General features: G+C 38.6%; 1 protein-coding gene across 1 annotated transcript in view; it reads left to right on the top strand.

Annotated features, from left to right (window-relative positions):
• The window catches only part of GNA14 (G protein subunit alpha 14), a 164,612-nt gene that overhangs the window by 75,477 nt on the left and 71,039 nt on the right, over positions 1–18,096 (top strand). Inside the window, exon 2 of the mRNA XM_011375492.2 lies at positions 2,633–2,817. Coding sequence (XP_011373794.1) covers positions 2,633–2,817 — 185 coding nt within the window. The remainder of the gene's footprint in view (positions 1–2,632; positions 2,818–18,096) is intronic.

Raw genomic sequence — 18,096 nt, 5'->3', positions numbered from 1 at the left:
GAAGTAAGCCAGTCACAAAAAGACAAATACTGTATGATTCCACTTACATGGGTTACCTAGTCAAATTCATAGAGACAGAGTTGAATGGTGGATATCAGAGGCCAGGGGGAGAGAAGAATGGGGAGTTGTTTAACGGGTATAGAGTTTCAGTTCTGCAGGATGTAGAGTTCTGGAGATTGATTGCACAACAATGTGAATGTACTTAATACTACTAAACTGTACACTTAAATTTTGTTATGTGTATCTTACCACCATTTTTTTTTTTAGCTTATTAAGCATGTGCCAAGTGTCAGGCACTATACTTGGCACAAGGAGAGACAGTATGAATAAAAACAAACATGGCCCCCATCTACCTTATGGAACTTATAGGCTGGTAGGAGAGACACATGTTAAATGGAGAATGACATTAATGGGCAAAAGTACAGGAACGTATATTACAAAGAGTAGCTCATGGTACCATGAAAACCTACAATACAAGGACTTGACCTTGTCAGGGAGGCCAGGCCAAGGGCAAAGGTGAGCAGGAAGAAGGCAAACCATTTTAGGAAAGTGCAAAGTGTGTGCCAAGGCTATAAGAAGGGAGAGTTTGAAAAGACAGCGTGGTTGGAATGCAGAAGGTGGAAGAAAGTGTGTTGTGAAAAGTGGCTGGTGAAGATGGAGCAGCCAGACCATATAGCCTTGTTGGCCATATTACGTTTTATCTGTCTTTCTGAGCAGAGTGGGAAATCTTTGAGGGTTTTGAACTGAGGATGGAAAAATGGACAGAAAAGCAGGTTTGTGTTTTGAAAAGATCAATCTGAAGGAATTTTTTTTTTTTTTGAGAAAAAATATTATCAAATACTAAGAGTTGTCTTAATTTTCCACATGGGAAAAATTGAACAAATCTGCTAGGTCAGCGGTCCCCAACCTTTTTGGCACCAGGGACTGGGGCTCCTATGAGAATCTAATGCCTAATGATCTGAGGTGGAGCTGAAGCGGTGATGTTAGTGCTGGGGAGAGGCTGCAAATACAGATGAATCTCCGCTAGCTAGCCTGCTGCTCACTTCTTGCTGTGCGGCCTGGTTCCTAACAGGCCACGGACCGGTACTAGTCTGCAGCCCCAGGGTTGGGCACCCCTGCACTAAGTGTTTCTCAGGGCCCCAATTTGGATACAGATGGACACTCATATCCCATAAGTCTTAACAGTTACAGGTTATAATTAAGCTAACAAACTATTATCAATATGTTCTATCTTCCTACCCTCGAAACATGTTTCTGTAACTAAAATGTCTAAAAAGATATGTATAACTACATTTTTTTATGAATAAGAGTCAGCAAAACAACAAAGATGATTGAATTTAACTATAAATGTACTGTCTTGGTATTCTGTTGGGTCAACGAGATGTGTGTGAGTAATAAAATAAAGATTTTATAGTTAAATTATTTTTTTTCCGTAATTTTTTCTTTATAGAAAAATCACTAATAATGTTTTAATTAAGGTTTTCATATAATTTGTGTTCTTTTGATAAATATTGTTAGACAACTTTTCTTATTTTGTAACAGCTTTACTAAAATATAATTTGTATACCATACAATTCACAGATTTGAAATGTACACCTTGAGTCATTTTAGTTTGAGATAGCTTTTCAATCATTTCAATTAAAAGAAACTTTGCCCTCCAGAGGGCATGCCAACTTGATTTGTTAGCAAAATCCTTAAAGCAGTACTTAGATCGAAAGAAATCATGTATGTAACATACCATGTTTCAAATGTGGTAATAGGCTCTCATACAATAAATTATTTTATCACAGAAAATATTAGAAAATTTTAATTCCATCATATAAATCTCTGTCACTTACGCTACAACTTTTACTATCTTTTCAAGCAATATCTCAATCTAATACTATTGTAAAGCCCTGGCATCCAATTTTACACATGTTATGCCTGGACATCTATACAGATTTAAGAGCAACAAAAATGGTTTGATTCTCTAAACTGTTCCTTGGCTGCCATGTGCAGATGTTAGAGGACCTCCTGAACCACAAATTGGAATATGAGGAGAAGCAAGAATATAGACACTTGGCACAACTGGGGATGGTGCTTCATTGTTCAAAGATCAACTGTATCATGTATCTGAAAGGAAGGAATTGACAAGTTTATTAGCTTTTTCTCTTATCCAAGTGTTCTAGCTGCTCACATCCTCTCTGCACTCTGAAGCAGCCCCCATCACTGCCACTGCTGTATTAGTGGTGGCAAAATCCTCAAATGTCTGGCGCTTTCAGACACAGTTGCCAATTCTTTTGAGGATTCAAGGCAAGAGATGTAGGGGAGCGATTCCCTGTGGCCTAAACAGTGTTAGTCACAAGAGCCGATGTTTAGGATTACTCCAAGTCACTCAGACTTGCGTGGTGAGGAGGAGGAGAGAGGGAAAGGGATCTTTGAGGGCTTCTGAAGCACAGGGTCCAGGGTAAAAACCCCTCTGCCCAGGGTTTAGGATGGTTCCACCCTGTATCAGCATTCAGCAGGCCTTTTTCCAAGCCCACTCCATCAGCTTGTTAATCGTGACATAGACCAACACTGCCAGGTGGTCTTTTCTTACTGTGTTCCTTTTGAAGACAGCTGACTGCGTTTTTTGCTTGTTCTGTCTTATTAGGCACTGGTGAAAGTGGCAAGAGCACCTTTATCAAGCAAATGAGAATTATCCATGGGTCTGGTTACAGCGATGAAGACAGAAAGGGGTTCACAAAGCTGGTTTACCAAAACATATTCACTGCCATGCAAGCCATGATCAGAGCCATGGACACCCTGAGGATACAGTATGTGTGTGAACAGAATAAGGTAAAGCGCTTTAGGGGCATTGGCCCTACTTGTGATTGCATGCTTTCCTACTCTGGTTAGCAGATGACTTTGAACAAAAAGATTTACCAAGTGCTTTGGTTAGAGGCCAAAAGAAACTCTTGAGCTAAAACCCTACAGCAATGTGATGAATTTAGTCTGCCCTGCAGTCTTCTGCAGTTCTGTCACAGTATTGGTGTGGGGCTGCCCCATGTGCAGAGGTTCAGAATTGTGGGCCGTCATTTAGGTTGCTGCTTATTTCAGTCACTGAGAAAAGGAAGATATTTTAATTCCATCATATAAATCTCTATCACTTATACTACATTTTCTCTTTCAGCTAAGATACTCGGTTAATTTTTCATTGGAGCAATGGAGGCCTTGGGTTTACAATGGCCAAATTTTCAAGAATTCCCAGTCTTAGGGAACATTTTCACACATGCCCTGCAGACTTCTCAAAGAAAGCACTGAGTTTTCTTTATTTTGGGAGCTGGCCCTTCTTGGGAGTTAAGTAATAGCTTATGAGAGAGGTGCTTATGTCCCAGCTAGCAATGGACTCCGAAAAAGTAATGATATCAAGCTGGCATTGGCTTTCCTATCACCGCGGGTTATTTAAAATACAAATCTGTTTAAGATTATAGGAAAATAATGAGGCAGGAGGGTGGGAGGAGGAGGCAAATAAAATTTTATATGGTATACTGGAATGCAAATCTGTCAGAAAATACTATGTAGAGTTCATTAAGAATATGGATTAGAAATAGAGTTTATTTAAAATAATACCAATTTATAACATGATGTGATGATAAAGAGAAAAATTATGTCTAAGATGAGTACCTCATGGATCTATTAAAAAGAAATTTGGCTGCTAAAATGCTAGAATTGCACGGGCTTTGGTGTAGACCCCAAGGGCAACTTTATCGTGAACTTGTGGCACCCATATTCATGTATATTTTATATAAATATAAACAAAAGTTTTTGAAGCAATCTGAATTTTTACTCAGTGACTGGATTACATAGAAAAACAGCGTGCACCATATTTTAGACTTATTTTTACACTATGTCTGCAAATCATGTCTTTACTACCATTTCCTTGCAGTCTTGAAGAAAAGAAAGAATGTATCTTGCCTACGGCTTTAACCTTCAACAATGTTATCCTGAAAAATGTGTGTGTATGTTGAGGTGGGTTAGCCTTTACTATATCTGGTGTGAAGTAATGTCAGAGGTGCATATTGAGCCATCGGGAGATTCTAGAGGTGACTGATGATTCCTTTACGGTTTCGAGTACATGAATTACATCTTTCTGAACACGTGCAGTTCTTTTTTAATCACCTTGTACAAAGTATTGTAAAAATTAAGGCCTCTGTGGAAATTTAAGATTAGGAGAAGAGGTATGTCTTGCAGTTCAGTTAATCTATTTTTCTCTGTTGTAAAATGCATTTTGTTTCTCAGTCGTAGTGGGGTGGCTGGGGAAAGCTTAGAATTTAGGAATGGATTTGTAAACAGACCTATTGGGTAGAAAATGCTTAAGTATAAGTCAGTTCTGCTTACTTTGGCAACATGTTTGTAAAACCCAATCAAATTTAGTAATCAAGGTCTCCGGGTTTTTGTTTTGTTTTGTTTTTCTTCAAGGTCTTCTAGAGGTACTCTGAGTTTATATTTTAAACAAAAAGGTTTTATGGGGTTCGACATTCCACTACTTTTTTCTTTTCTCTCGATCTTAATTCTTTTTCATAAGGCCACTTCCATTGGTCTGCTCATCTGTGTTGGTTTCCTATAGCTGCTGTACCAAAGTACCTCAAACTGGGGGCTTCAAAGAGAAATTTATTCTTTCACAATTCTGAAGGCTAGAAGTCCAAAATCAAGGTTGAGTGGTTCCAACTGGAGTCTCTGACGGAGACTGTTCCATGCTTCTCTCCTGACTTCTGGTGGTTGCTGGCAATCTTCGATGAATGAATCTTCCTTTTCATTCCCTTCCTCTGTCATCATATCCATTTCTCCTGCTCCCTTCCACCCCCTCCCCAGTGTGTCTCTGCATTCACATGGTATTCTCCTCTGTTTGTGCCTAAATTTTCCTCTTATAAAGACACCAGTCATTGGATTAGAGTCCACCCTAATCCAGGACGACCTTATCATAACTTGATTACGTCTGCAAAGATCCTATTTCCAAATAAAGTTACTTCCTGAGGTTGCAGTTTGCATGAATTTCAGGGGGACACTATTCAACCCTGCACAGTCTTCCCTCTGACTCCCTCCATTCATGTCCATCCTACAAGCAAAATACATTCACCCCATTCCAGTATCCCCCAGAGTCTTAACCCATTCCACCATCAACTCTATGTCTCAAATCTAATCTAAATATGAAGTCAAAAGGTCCCAAATCTCATTATTTAAATCATCTAATATAGGTGAGACTGAATATGGTCCATCCTGAGGCAGAATGACCTCTCCTTCCACAGACCTACGAAACTATGAAACAATTCAACTGCACCTCCTCTCTCCTCTCATTTGAGGTATCTGGCTTCATTCTCAAGGCCTTCTTTCTTTCTACTTCAAGTACCTACTTTCGTGCTTCATAAACTCCCTCTTATCTCTCAGATATGTGCCTGGGAAGAAAAACATGCTGAAATAGCTTAAGGAGAGGCAAAGGATTGAGTGGAAAGAACACTGGATTGGTTCCCAAAAATCTGGGCTCTGCTCATGGCTCCCCTGTGGGTCTCAGGCAAGAGTCAGCACACTTATCCTGTAAAGGGCCACAGAGAAAATATTTTTGGCTCTGAGGGCTATCTGGTTTCTGTGGCAACTACTTAGCTCTGCTGTTGCAATGCAAACAGCAGCCATAGGCAATGCATAAATGAATGTGTGGGGCTCACTGGAAACTCTATTTGCAAAATGTAAATGCCATTCTTAACTCATGGGCCATATGAAAACAGGCCACAAGTGGATTTAGTTGCCCACCCTAGTCCTAGGAGAAGCCATGTAACCTCTCTGGTCTTGCATTTCCCTATCTGTTAAATGTAGACCACACGTGCTCTGTCTACTTCATAAGCCAACATGAGCAAAACAAAGTGCTTTACAAATTAAATGGCACTCAAGAAATATGAGGTTAATACCGGGACAAGTTCAGAAACCAAAAATGGACTCATTGTTTCTTCTGTTACTTGTTTAGGTCATTTTCATCCATTCCTTCTTGTTTTTTCTCTGTAGACTAGTCCTGATTCTAAACATGAAACTGTAACAAAGTACCATGCTCACTTAGGCCATAAAATGATAAATTGATTAGTGTTCCAACAGTATTAAATAATTAGTTTAAGAAGCATAATATATATTAAATTCTTTACGAAGTATCGCATCGCTTAAAACAATTGATTATTTAAGACAGGGATGAACAACCTTCACTAGCTTTTATTTTCACGGTGGCGTGTGTACTCTCCCTCAATTCTTATTGCTGAGTGTTTATCTGATTTTTTTTCAGAGCTGGAAACACTTTCTTAAATGTATCTAGAAGGAAATGAAAAGTAATTTTAGAGGTTTTTAAATTTTCAATGTTAGCGAGATTATTGTTCTGCTAGGTTGTTGAAAATCTTTGCCTATTATTTGACAGGCTGCTTATGAAAGGAAGTTTATCAGAAATTTAGTTCAGCATTTGATTTTTAACCAAAATGTTCTTTCAATTAAGATATAGCCTTGAATAATCTTTTCTTCTACCTTGCCTGTTTTATTTTTAAAGAAATGATTAATAAGTATTTGTTCACTCTATTGATAGGCCTTAATTTATATGACTGTCTCTCAAGAGTGTTGTATGGGCACGGTTTAGAATTTATGACTTCTTGACCCAATATTACAAAGGCATTTGCTTGGTGGCAGACCTCTTAAATTTGAGTTAGCTTATAACTCATGTTTACTAGTGATGATTTCACCGAAGCCCAAAGAGTTTCATTTTTTTGTTGTTGTTGCTTGTAGTTCCTCCAACTTGGAAAATTTTCATTCTAGGCCTGTCCCGCGGTAAAGGAAATCTTTCTGATCCCCTTACAGATTCTGTAGTATCTGCTCGGATGATTTAGATACAGAATTTCTCATTGGCAAAAGACAGCCTGCCTGACTTCTCAAAAGCCTTCTAGTTCTATATTCAGTGATCCCTAGAAAAATTAATTAGGTCTATAGGCCCTCTTGGCAGCACACCCCAGCTTCTTCTCTGATCCCCTTGCTTTTAGGAGCTTTTAGCTACTCTAGGGTCATGTCATATTTGCATGTAACCTACACAAATTTGATTGTAAGGGCTCATCTCAAACACAAAAACATTTTTGAAAGGAGAGTGAATAATTAAACAGTAAGAGAAGTATTTTGCCAGCCATTTCACTCCAAGTACCTCATTTAAGTCAGTGTTTCTAGAAGTGTGAGGTCTTGAAACGCCCTTCAAAGAGCATCTTACTCGTCCATTAGATTTTGCTGAATTCCAAGTCTCAGTTGAGATGGTGGGCTTGGGCCATCTCGCCAACCACAGCTCTTGAAAGGCTGAATTTGGGGGGTTGAATTGCCTCACGAGGCTTCTGCTTATTCTATTTGAAATTTTCAAATTTTGTACAAACAAAAGGTTGTACATTTGGGTAAGCATACTTTTATCATCAATTCCCTGCAATGTCTTGTGTTTCAGCCCCTTGGACTGCTGAGTTTATCAGACAACAGGACTTCCAAAGCAGTGGTCGGTTTGCAGTCTTGTCTGCACATGGGTATTTTCTGTTGCTGCCCAGGGCACCAACCTTGAAAGCAGGAGCTAAGTATTCTTGGAATGCAACCTGAGCTTTTGGATTGATGTGTGGAAGCTTCCCAGGTGATTCTGATTAGGCAGCCAAGGTTGAGAACCACTGATATATGTACCTTAATATTGTTTGGAGGTGTTTAGTTTGGATTTGATTAGTCTATCAATCTTTCCATAGTGGGAGGGAGACTTCTGGTAATCTTTCCTATGGAATGATCTAATTAGTCTCCACCCAAAGGTAAATTGAGGATGTTTGTTTTGTTCAGCCATGGCTGCCTTGGATAGGTGACGATAGCCTTGACAGCATCTCCAGGAGACATTTTTGAATTCAGGTCAGATTCTGTGTTTATTTCCATTGAGTCTCACAGGGGCCCAACACAGCATCATGCCCAGAGCTTCCAGCAATGGGTGGGGTCAGGGAAGAGGAAAAGGCTGCATCTCATCTTCCAGAGATCACATTAGTGGCACCTTCTTGCCCTCCTTTTTCTCTTGTCCCTACGTGGAAATTATAGTTTTTTTTTTAATCAGTAAAGAATCAGGGATACAGGTTTTGTTGATAACATACCCGAGGTGTAGATTTTTGTTTATAATAGAAATAGCTTACAGTTTTGTTTTGTGAGTAATTAGAAACATGACACATTAGGAAATTAAGTAATTGTATATTTTTAACTCATTGTTGATAGATATTTTTATTTATTGAGATGATAATTTACCAGGTATTGAACTTAAGCATCAGATATTCAACTACATTTAAGCAACGAAGTCTGGTATTTATGGGGTAGGATCACAGGTGATGACATGTTTTAACACCAAAAGAACTTTGATAATGTCTCACATCTCTGTATATACAACTTTTCCAACTTAACTTTTCATTCTCAGAAAGCAAGAGGCTGAAGTTACAGAAGAGTCTGTTAAAGATTCATATGAGGAAATCAGGCCCTGTTAAGTGAAAATGGTCAATTTATGTCACTTTTTATAGACGAGTTTCTCAGAGCTTGAAGTATTTTAAGACCCTCTTATTTTCTCATTTTTAAAACATCTGTTTAAATATATTTTTAAGTCCTACTTTCTCATCCAATTTGAAAAGTCAGATTCTACATGAGTCTCTGGGAACAGGGAGGCCCATGTTCAGAATTTGGCTGTAGCCCAGGGTTGCTGGTTCTCTGGCAGATGTTAAACTTAGCTCTTTATTCCCGTGCCTTATTGGAAATTAAAAATCACGTGGTACATTTTTTTCTCCTAAGAACTGGGAGTTCTAGTTAGTGGCACAACAACAACAACAACAACAACAACAACAACAACAACAACTTCTCCACCAAAATCCTAGGCTGGAGTTTTTCTATTTATGATAATAGTTCTCTGCTTAATTGATGTGATATTAGTGTGAAGTTGCTATAATCAGAGCTTGAAATGTAAGAGTTTGGACAATGGAAAAGAATAGGATGGAGAAAGAACTGGTTTTCTTCTCAATCACTGTCACAAGTAAATCTGATCACCCATCCCCTTTAAGCCTGGCATGGGAGATGAGTTTTAGGACCAATGATTCATTAGATTGATTTGTCCATTGAAATATTAATTTCTTCTCCTACCTCAAGGCTAGGTATGAACCTACCACATCCAAAGAAATGCTTTCAAAAATCAGGTGAGATCTCACAAAAGTTACAAACAATCCAGGAACTAGTGTGACTGCCAGTCTACATGGACATCAGTCCATCTATCCAACATATGTGAAATATTCGCCTTGAGTCTTTTCAATTATATCCAATTTTGTTGCTATCTTAAAATATAAAGGGAACCATATAAAACACCCTCACAAATCAATACTCTAATAAAAGTTAAATCATCAGCGATGCTAGTTAAATTTTTGTTAGAGCTAAAGTCCTTCACTATTTGCCTTCTCCTCATGGCAAAGCTGTGCTCTCATTTTCTGATAGTAGAGAGGTAACAGATGTGTCATTACTGCTGTCCCCTCAGACTTGCTTTTTCTGAACACCCAGTGACTTCAGAGGTGAATGAATGCCATAAATTTATGTCAAGAAGTAAATTACCCATTCCCTCCCAGGGTTTGTTTTGGAGTCTTGCCAAGGGAATCACATGTTCATCAAGTACTATTGAATTTAGAGGTAGATTTTCTTATTTATTGGTTAATAAGCTCTGCAATATTATCCCAGGAAAAACTTACTAGGAAGCATCCTCTGTGTATTAAAAGCTTTTTTAAAGAGGATGGGTGGCTCAAATGTGATACAGTAACTAATCCAACAGAAACAAATTGTTAAAAGGATGTGTGTGTGTGTGTGTGTGTGTGTGTGTGTGTGTGTGTGTGTCTGTCTGTGTGCACATGCACCTGCTGGTGGATGGTTATGTTTACCAGTAAACCTCCTTTTAAAATAAAAGCCACATTCATTAGAAACTAGAACAGCTTTTTTGTTTGTTTGTTTGTTTTTGTTTTTTAGTTGACACTTGATTTTGGAAGCTTAAATGTTTTCAGGGAACTTTGAGAGATTATATCTCATGTACTTCATCTTGATTTGTGCTACATAAAACTCTTGTCAGGTTTAATTAAGAATGATCTAAAGTAAGGTAAAGTCACTTTCGCATTGTTACTATTGCTTAGCATTTTGTAAATTCAAATTTTAAAATATTTTGGCACTTTCTTTTTGTAGTTAGAAGTAAAGATTTGTTTAAGTTGACCATTTACAGGATCTGGTTAACTAATTGTTTGCTTTTGCGTATGATTGTATAATTTATTAGGAGTAGAGAAAGATCTAGAAAGTTTTTCTAGATTCTCTTTCAAAGACACATCTAGTCTTTTAAACATTTAAACAGTTAAGGTGGAGTTAGTTACAAAATGATTGAGGTCGATAGGAATGGCTGCTTGTATTTTAGGTGCCTCTAAGTTCTTACCTTCCTTTTATCCTGAGAGCAGTGGAAGTGGTTGAAGGATGGCATGCAAGGGAGACCAATATGACTGACCAGTAGCCACCAATTCCCCCCAGTGCCTGAAACTCCTGCCCCCTCCTGTTGTATCTCTGCTTTGTGTTGATGTGGAATGTCTTCCCTATTGAGTTGTGTGGAGGCTTCACGTTGGGATTTTATCACCATCATCATCATAATCATCATGATTTGGATCATTTGATTGTTGGAGCCCTAACAATGTTAGTAATTACCCCAAATAAGAAAGTTTCTCTTTCCAAAGTCAAGTTAGTATGCTCTCTTTCTGTGTACTAGATAAAATAGACTATAGCTGATATAATATTGATTTCCTGCCTTGCCTGTCATTTACGGTTTTAACAGTCTTGGGCAAATCATCAAAGCTTTCAATATTTTTTATTTTCTTCCTCAAATGAAGGCTATGTTGGCTTCTGGTGATATTATAAAATTTAAACATATGGGTAATGTACATTAAAAAAACAACAACAAAAAATCATATTCTACCGTGTCCTGAACAAGTTACTTTTTCCACCAAAATTTAAAAAATTATTTTATTTTTTTTACTATCTTCCCAGTTAATAAAGGCAGTACATCAATTACAATGTTATATCTATCAGTATAGACTGTTTTATTTCATATAATCCAACAGTTTTTTTCAGACGCAGTAAAAAAATGCCAGAATAAGAACCAGAAAGACATACATACCAGACTTGCAATAAGAAAATCCATGTTCCAGAATGTGTATGGTTTGCGGATGCATCCTCACACCCTTCCTGAGGTTAAAAGCATTTTTTAGGTTTTTAATACCTTTTTTGAATGAATGAGTGAATGGATGGATGGATGAATGAGTGTGCCTTCTTCCTGCAGATGCTGGCATCTGCATCTCCTGGTGCTCTTACATGTCACCACAAGAAGAGGTATCTGTGGACGAGAACATCCCTCATGGAAATCTTGGATCAGAATGACAGAAAGATGAGGCAGAATCCATGTAATGTCTTTCAAGTTGCTTGATTTAACATTTTTTTTTTTTTAAATGATGAGGCGAAAGAATTGGAGAAAGAATATTTCCTAACAAATGATGCTATTTCTGGTGATTTCTTTACTCCTTCACTCGAGAAGGAAGGTCCAGGCTGGACCAAGTAGTTGGCTCACTCAGGCTGTCCCCACACCTGAATGTACCCAGACAATGGGCTTTGTGTTAAGGGAAACAAGAGCTTGTCTATTTGAATCATGCTCTCCACTTTCTTACCTACAGGGCACAAGTCATTATCACTGTGGTTAGAGTGGTCTGTTTTTATTTTTTCTATTTTCCCAGAGATGACCCATTTTATTGTTAGCAAAGGTTTGACTTGACGTCCTTCCTAACCCTTATGCAAGGTCAAGTCTTCCTTTAATTTGGTTATGAAAACCTACTTATGATAGTTTTGCTTCTCTGCTTCCAGATTGATGATATTATTTCTGCCGCTATATGTTAACATGAATGACTGATAGAGGCTAATGGTCATTTCCACCTAGAAAATGGTGAAGATCCAGCCCGTGGCAGTGGGAGGCACTTGACACATACTTGTTTTATGAATTAAATGAATGGCACAAGCTCTTAGAAAAGTTCTTTCTAAGTGAAAAGTTAGGCTCAATAGACGATAAATAGACAATTAGTCTAGATCCTAGGGCTTCAAGAATATAATGGCCTGTTTCCCTGGAAGAACATTCCTCTGAGTACAGGTTTCCCAGCGGCCCCTAAAGCCTCAGTGATTCTCTCCACAGTGCCCCCAGGGCATGTGCTGTGTGCCTGTTAGTCTTCATCTGTCCTTGCGGTGTGAAGCTGTTACATGACTGTCTCTCTCAGCTTCCTTTGAGCTCAAAGGGAATGCTACATTCATGTGTTTCTTCCAGCTCTCAAGGATGATACCAAAAACAAAAACAAAACCAAAAACACAAAACAAAAACTGTTTTCAGGTGGACAACATCAGAAAACTCAAGTTGTTACTTTGTATTAAGTTTTGATATTAAAAACAAAATGAAATGCACCCGGTAATACAGACCAGACAGGCTTTGTTTTAACGAGCATCATGGCTCTTGTCGGCAGCATCTCCATGACTCTGCTGCTGCTTATTCAGCTCCAACTACAGTGACCTCCTCTCTTTCAGCCCCAGTATTCACAATGCTCCTTCAAGCCCAGGACTTTGCACATGTTCTTCTCTCTGTTTTTTCCTTCTTTCTTCGCCTATCCAAGACTTTCTTGGCTTCCACTAGAATGGAAGCTGTACGAAGGCCAAGGACATCTCTGCAATTACGCACCTCTGTGGCTCTAGTGCTTGACATGGATGAAGGCCAGTTTGCCAGAAACTTATCTATTGAAGAACCAATTTTTGGAGCAAAGGAATCTGATTTTTTTTTTTTAATGATCCCACAGAAGTGATCTTAGGGCCACATTGTGTTCTTTTTTGAACTTGTCTCTGACAAACCATCCAGCCTCATCTGCTTTCGCTATTGGATTGTGGTTTCCAGCATATCCCATGCCTCTCTGTTTGCTCATGTTCTCCATCTGTTGGAATATCCTGCCACCCATTCCCTTTGCACTCATAAACAACTGACTTCATTTATTCATCTTGAATAAGGCATCCAATACCATAGCAAACTTTCTTTGACAACCTCCTGCTTCCATCCTCCTTGGGGTTAGGCACTCTTTCCAGTGTACCTGTAATGACTTGCATTGACCATATTTACATTATAATTCTTTATGTACCTTTTCCACTTTAGGCTGGGAGTTCTTTGAGATTGGGAATCATGTCCTGTTTATCTCTGCATCAATTTGGGCTCAATAATGGTTAGTGAAGTAACAATTAAAACCTTGTGTGAAAATAAATACAAATTCAGAGCTGTCTTAGGGCTTTGTCTGGGTTGATATCCACAATCTCAGAGCATGACTGAGCTGTTCTTTCATGTGATATATTTTTGCCTCTCCTTGCATTTGAGATCATGATACTAGGCAAAAAGAGACAGAGTCTACATGACCATGATTTTCTTTTTCTGAGGAAACATTTAGCAATTGGAAATATTGCTTCTGAGTTCCAGGATAATCAAGAAGTTTGAATAGTTATAGGGCTCAAAATCCAGTGTAGGAAACTTGGGACCAGCCATGTTCAGTCAGCTCTTGGGATGTGTTTGGTGAACTGCAAATGTCTCCTGTCTGTGAAAGTCAGGTCAGTGGCAATGACCCTTTTTAAGCTGAATCAGCAGGTAGCTGTTTTGGAATCTCATAGAGGGGAAAAACAGCTCTGTAGGAAGAATGGCTTATTTATGAGTTAGAAGAGAGATTCAATGAATAATATCCTCTTGAGCAGCTAATTTCTAAAGTAATTGAGAAATAAGACAAAGAAGTGAAGTATATGGTGACCAAAATGTCATGTTAGTCTAAAGCTCAGGGCAGAGAATGTGGCTTATAACTAAGTCATGTAATCTGACTAATACTGAACCTAGAATGTGATAAATACACTTACCCATAATGTCATCATCAGCTCTGGAAGACCCCAGGCCTCTCCTCAAGGGGCAGGCCTCTAACAGTATAGAAGAAAGGACAGGGGCAGAGGCCAGGAGTGTTACTCAGCTAACATACCTGCTGTGTGTGTCACCTGTGTCATAGCACTTACCATGGGCCATCTCCTCCCATACTTAGCTCCCTAAGGTTGGAGACTGTAACAAATGTGAATCTGTGCCAGTGTGGATATGATCAGTTTCTCCCTCTTTGGAGATCCAGAAACTGAGGTTTATTGAGGGTTAAAAAATGTCCCCAAGATCACACAAGTGTTACATGGCAAAGCTGAAAGCTGAACCCAGATGGTCTGTCTGACTTCCCAGGCAGAGCTGTTAACCACTATGCTTCACGTTTCTCTGTGGGTGATATAAAGTACGTGCAGTGGCAGATCTTGAGTCCTTATTCAAAGGTTTGATGATGAAAGCAGTAAATTACTTGAAAGGAAGCTTCTCTTTCTCAAAAGCTGTTCTTGGCCACTTTCAGACAATTCCTTTCTCCCTGGCTCGTATCCAACTAACTCACACAACTGTCAGTGTTATCTCTATCAATATTTACATAAAGGAGTCATACAATTTAAAAAGTAACAGAAATATCAGGGTTTTGCATCTGTTGGATGAAGTTTGAAGATTGAAGAGCTTTCCTTTAAGTGGATTTGAAACGGTTGCATGGAGAATATTTTAAAATTTTATTTTCCTAGAAGAGAAAAGTAAATAAGCCAGAGATGATTTCAAATTCATTTTGCAAATTGAAACAAACAAACAAAACATGACAGTGACCTTTGAACTAGTGCCAGAGAGTCCAGGAAAGATCAAATAAGACCTGAAGAGTATATTCTGATAGTGGTATAAATAGGACTCATTTTAACTCTGATATTCTTCCTGGATTATGTCTCAAGTGTGGTTATAAGTTTTAACTCACCTGACTCCCAGTTTATTCAGACTTCTAGACTTTCTCATTAGTTTGGTCTAATTCAGTTGAAAGAAACAACGGAGGAGAAAGAAGAGGGGTGTGAACATAATCTCTCCTTTCTCCCTGCAAAGACACACATACATTGCACCTCCAAGCTGTCTGTTTCAGTGAGGAATGGTCCCTGATTCTCAGTGCCTATCAGTGAGCTGGTGCATGGGACCCATATGGAGAATGAAGTATTTTCTGTTGTCTATGCAACCTTAGGAACACTGTGACTGACACTCTTGGGGTTTTAGAGTAAGGTCTGTTCTGGGAAGCAAAGCAGGCTTTGGAACTGTGCCTTTGTGGCTAGTGAGCTTGGGCAAGTTGCTGGTCCTCTCTGAAAATGCTTTCTTTTTTGTAGAATGAGAGAACTGTATCATGTGATCCTTAAATTTCCAAACTATAGAGGAATGAAAGACCCTTTTTAGAACTGGAGAATAATAAAATCTGGAATTGCATAAGATTATGGCCATCTTGGGAAGGTTTTTTAAACCTCTATTCCCTTCTGACTTAAAAAAAAAATAATTTTTTTTTTAAGTTGAGAAAATGTCTGGTGCCCTGGGATCTTGGTGCCTGAGATTCAAATCTCCTGGGTAGTTCTAATATGGAGGCACTTTGGCCCCTTCCTAACTTTGGCTAGTTCCAAGAGCATCTCCCTTTCCCCTTAAAAGCTGGACTGCTTCATCACTTATCAGATAATCTTAAATCCTAGAACATCTCCAGACAAGATGCCTGCTCACTCCTCACCCACTTCTCCCCAGGGACACTTTTCAACCCAACTCCCTACAAATGGGTCCTGAGAGCGGACTCCTAATTATATCCTGGAAGCCTGATATAGAAAGGGCTAAAGGGAACATTCCATCTCTTCTCCCTGGCTGTCCCAAGGGTATCTTGGGTCACAGATGGAGGCTTGCTCATTGGTGAGATGCCCAGAGGCCACTGACTGGGAACCAGATGTTCAACAGGACCCATCTGAGAGCAGTGTGCTTTGGCACAAGGGTCCTCCCACCATGTTAAGGCTTGTCTGTTTAAATGTGATTAAGGATTCTTGGTTAATATTGAGATAAAGCATTCGTTCCATCTAAAGCCCTGTGAAGTAAAAGCCCTCAAGTGTCACCCCAATGAGACTATATTCAAAAGGAGATTCATCCTGAATCCCACTCAGAAAGTTGGATTATAGAGTCTTAGAATTTCAGAGCTGGAAAGAACCCTCAGTTATCTTCTAGGTCAACCCAGACCTTTTTGTGGTTCAGATAACCGAAATCTAAAGAGGTTAAATAATGTGCCCAAGGCAAGTTAGAAGGACTAGGAAAATCTCAGTAGGGTTCTGTTTCATGTCAATCTAGCACGGATCTAAATACGAGTCTTAAAGAGGGGTTCTGAGTTTTTTAACATCAGCTTGTCAGAAGTCAAGATGAATTGAGGCATATGAAAAGTGCTTACTCTCTTCCTCACCCCCTTTTTAATTCATGCTTTCTATAGGTTGGGGGATATTTTTTGTTTGTGTTCTTCGAATGACTTTAACTCTCAACTTTTTTAAAGAAAAATTTCACAACTAGAAAAAGACCAGAAAGAACAGCACAGTAAACACTCATATACACTCAGCCAGTTGGTAATAGATACTCCCCTCCACATTTTTGGCACATGTACACACACACGCACAAACACACACACGCACACACACGCACCCACGCATACACTTTATGTAAGTAAAAGTCAGCCGCAGGCATCATGATGTTGCCCTTAAATACTTCAGTGTCTTCTTAGAACCAGGGAATTCTATGATACCATTAGCATACTCAGGAAGGTTTACTTTGTAGCTGTAATATTAAAAAATATAAAATGCAAGTTCAAATGTCTCCATGTGCCTCCAATATGGCCTTTATAGATTCTCTTTTTTAATCCAGGAACACGTCAAGTACCCTCATTACATTTAATTGTCATCCTTATTCTCCTTTAAATTATACCCCCCCACCACCTTTTTTATTTTATCTCTAATTACACTGAAATTTTTGAAGGGTCCAGGCCAGTTATCTTATAGAGTGTGTCCAAATCAGGATTCATGTTTTTGTTTTCTCATTAGATTTAAGCATTTTGGCAAGAATATACATAGAAGAAGCCTCATACTCCATGTGTGAATGTAAAATGGTGCAGCCTCTTTGGAGGAGAGTTGAGCAGCTCCTCAAAGAGTTAAAACAGCATCCATATGACCCAACAGTTTCTCTTCTAGAGATACACCCAAGAGAATGGAAAACATATGTCCACACAAAAACTTATAAATAAATATTCACAAATTGAAACAATCATGAAAAACTTACCAAAAAGTAAAAGTCCAGGACCAGATGGCTTCACCAGTGAATTCTACCAAACATTTAAAGAAGATTTAATACCTATTCTCCTCAAACTCTCCCAAAAAATCAAAGAGGAGGCAATACTTCCCAACACATTTTATGAGGCCAATATTACTCTGATACCAAAACCTGGTAAAGATAACACACAAAAAAAGAAAACTACAAACCAATATCTCTCATGAGCACAGTTGCAAAAATCCTAAATAAGATACTAGCAAACCAAATACAGTAACGTATTAAAAAGATTATACACCACGATCAAGTGGGCTTCATCCCAGAGGCACAGAGATGGTTCAACATATGCAAATCAATTAATGTGATATACCACATAAACAAATTAAAAAATAAGAATTGTATGATCATATCAATAGATTCAGAAAAAGCCTTCAACAAGATACAGCATCCATTTATAATCAAAACACTTCACAGAATCGGTATAGAAGGAAAGTACCTTAACCTAATAAAGGCCATCTATGACAAACCCTCAGCCAACATTATACTTAATGGTGAAAAACTAAAAACCTTCCCTCTAAGATCAGGAACAAGGCAAAACAAATTTTTTAATTTGTTTATGTGGTATAAACAGTTCCTATCGCCACTGTTATTCAGCATAACATTGGAAGTCCTAGCAAGTGCAGTCAGACAAGAGAAAGATATAAAAGGCATCCAAACAGGAAATGAAGAAGTCAGACTGTCGCTATTTGCAAATGATATGATTCTCTATATAGAAAACCCCAAAGATGCCACAAGAACATTACTAA

The sequence above is a fragment of the Pteropus vampyrus genome, unplaced genomic scaffold, assembly GCF_000151845.1.
Source record: "Pteropus vampyrus isolate Shadow unplaced genomic scaffold, Pvam_2.0 Scaffold273, whole genome shotgun sequence".
NCBI classification, from domain to species: domain Eukaryota; kingdom Metazoa; phylum Chordata; class Mammalia; order Chiroptera; family Pteropodidae; genus Pteropus; species Pteropus vampyrus.
This window is presented reverse-complemented; position numbering and strand designations above follow the sequence as displayed.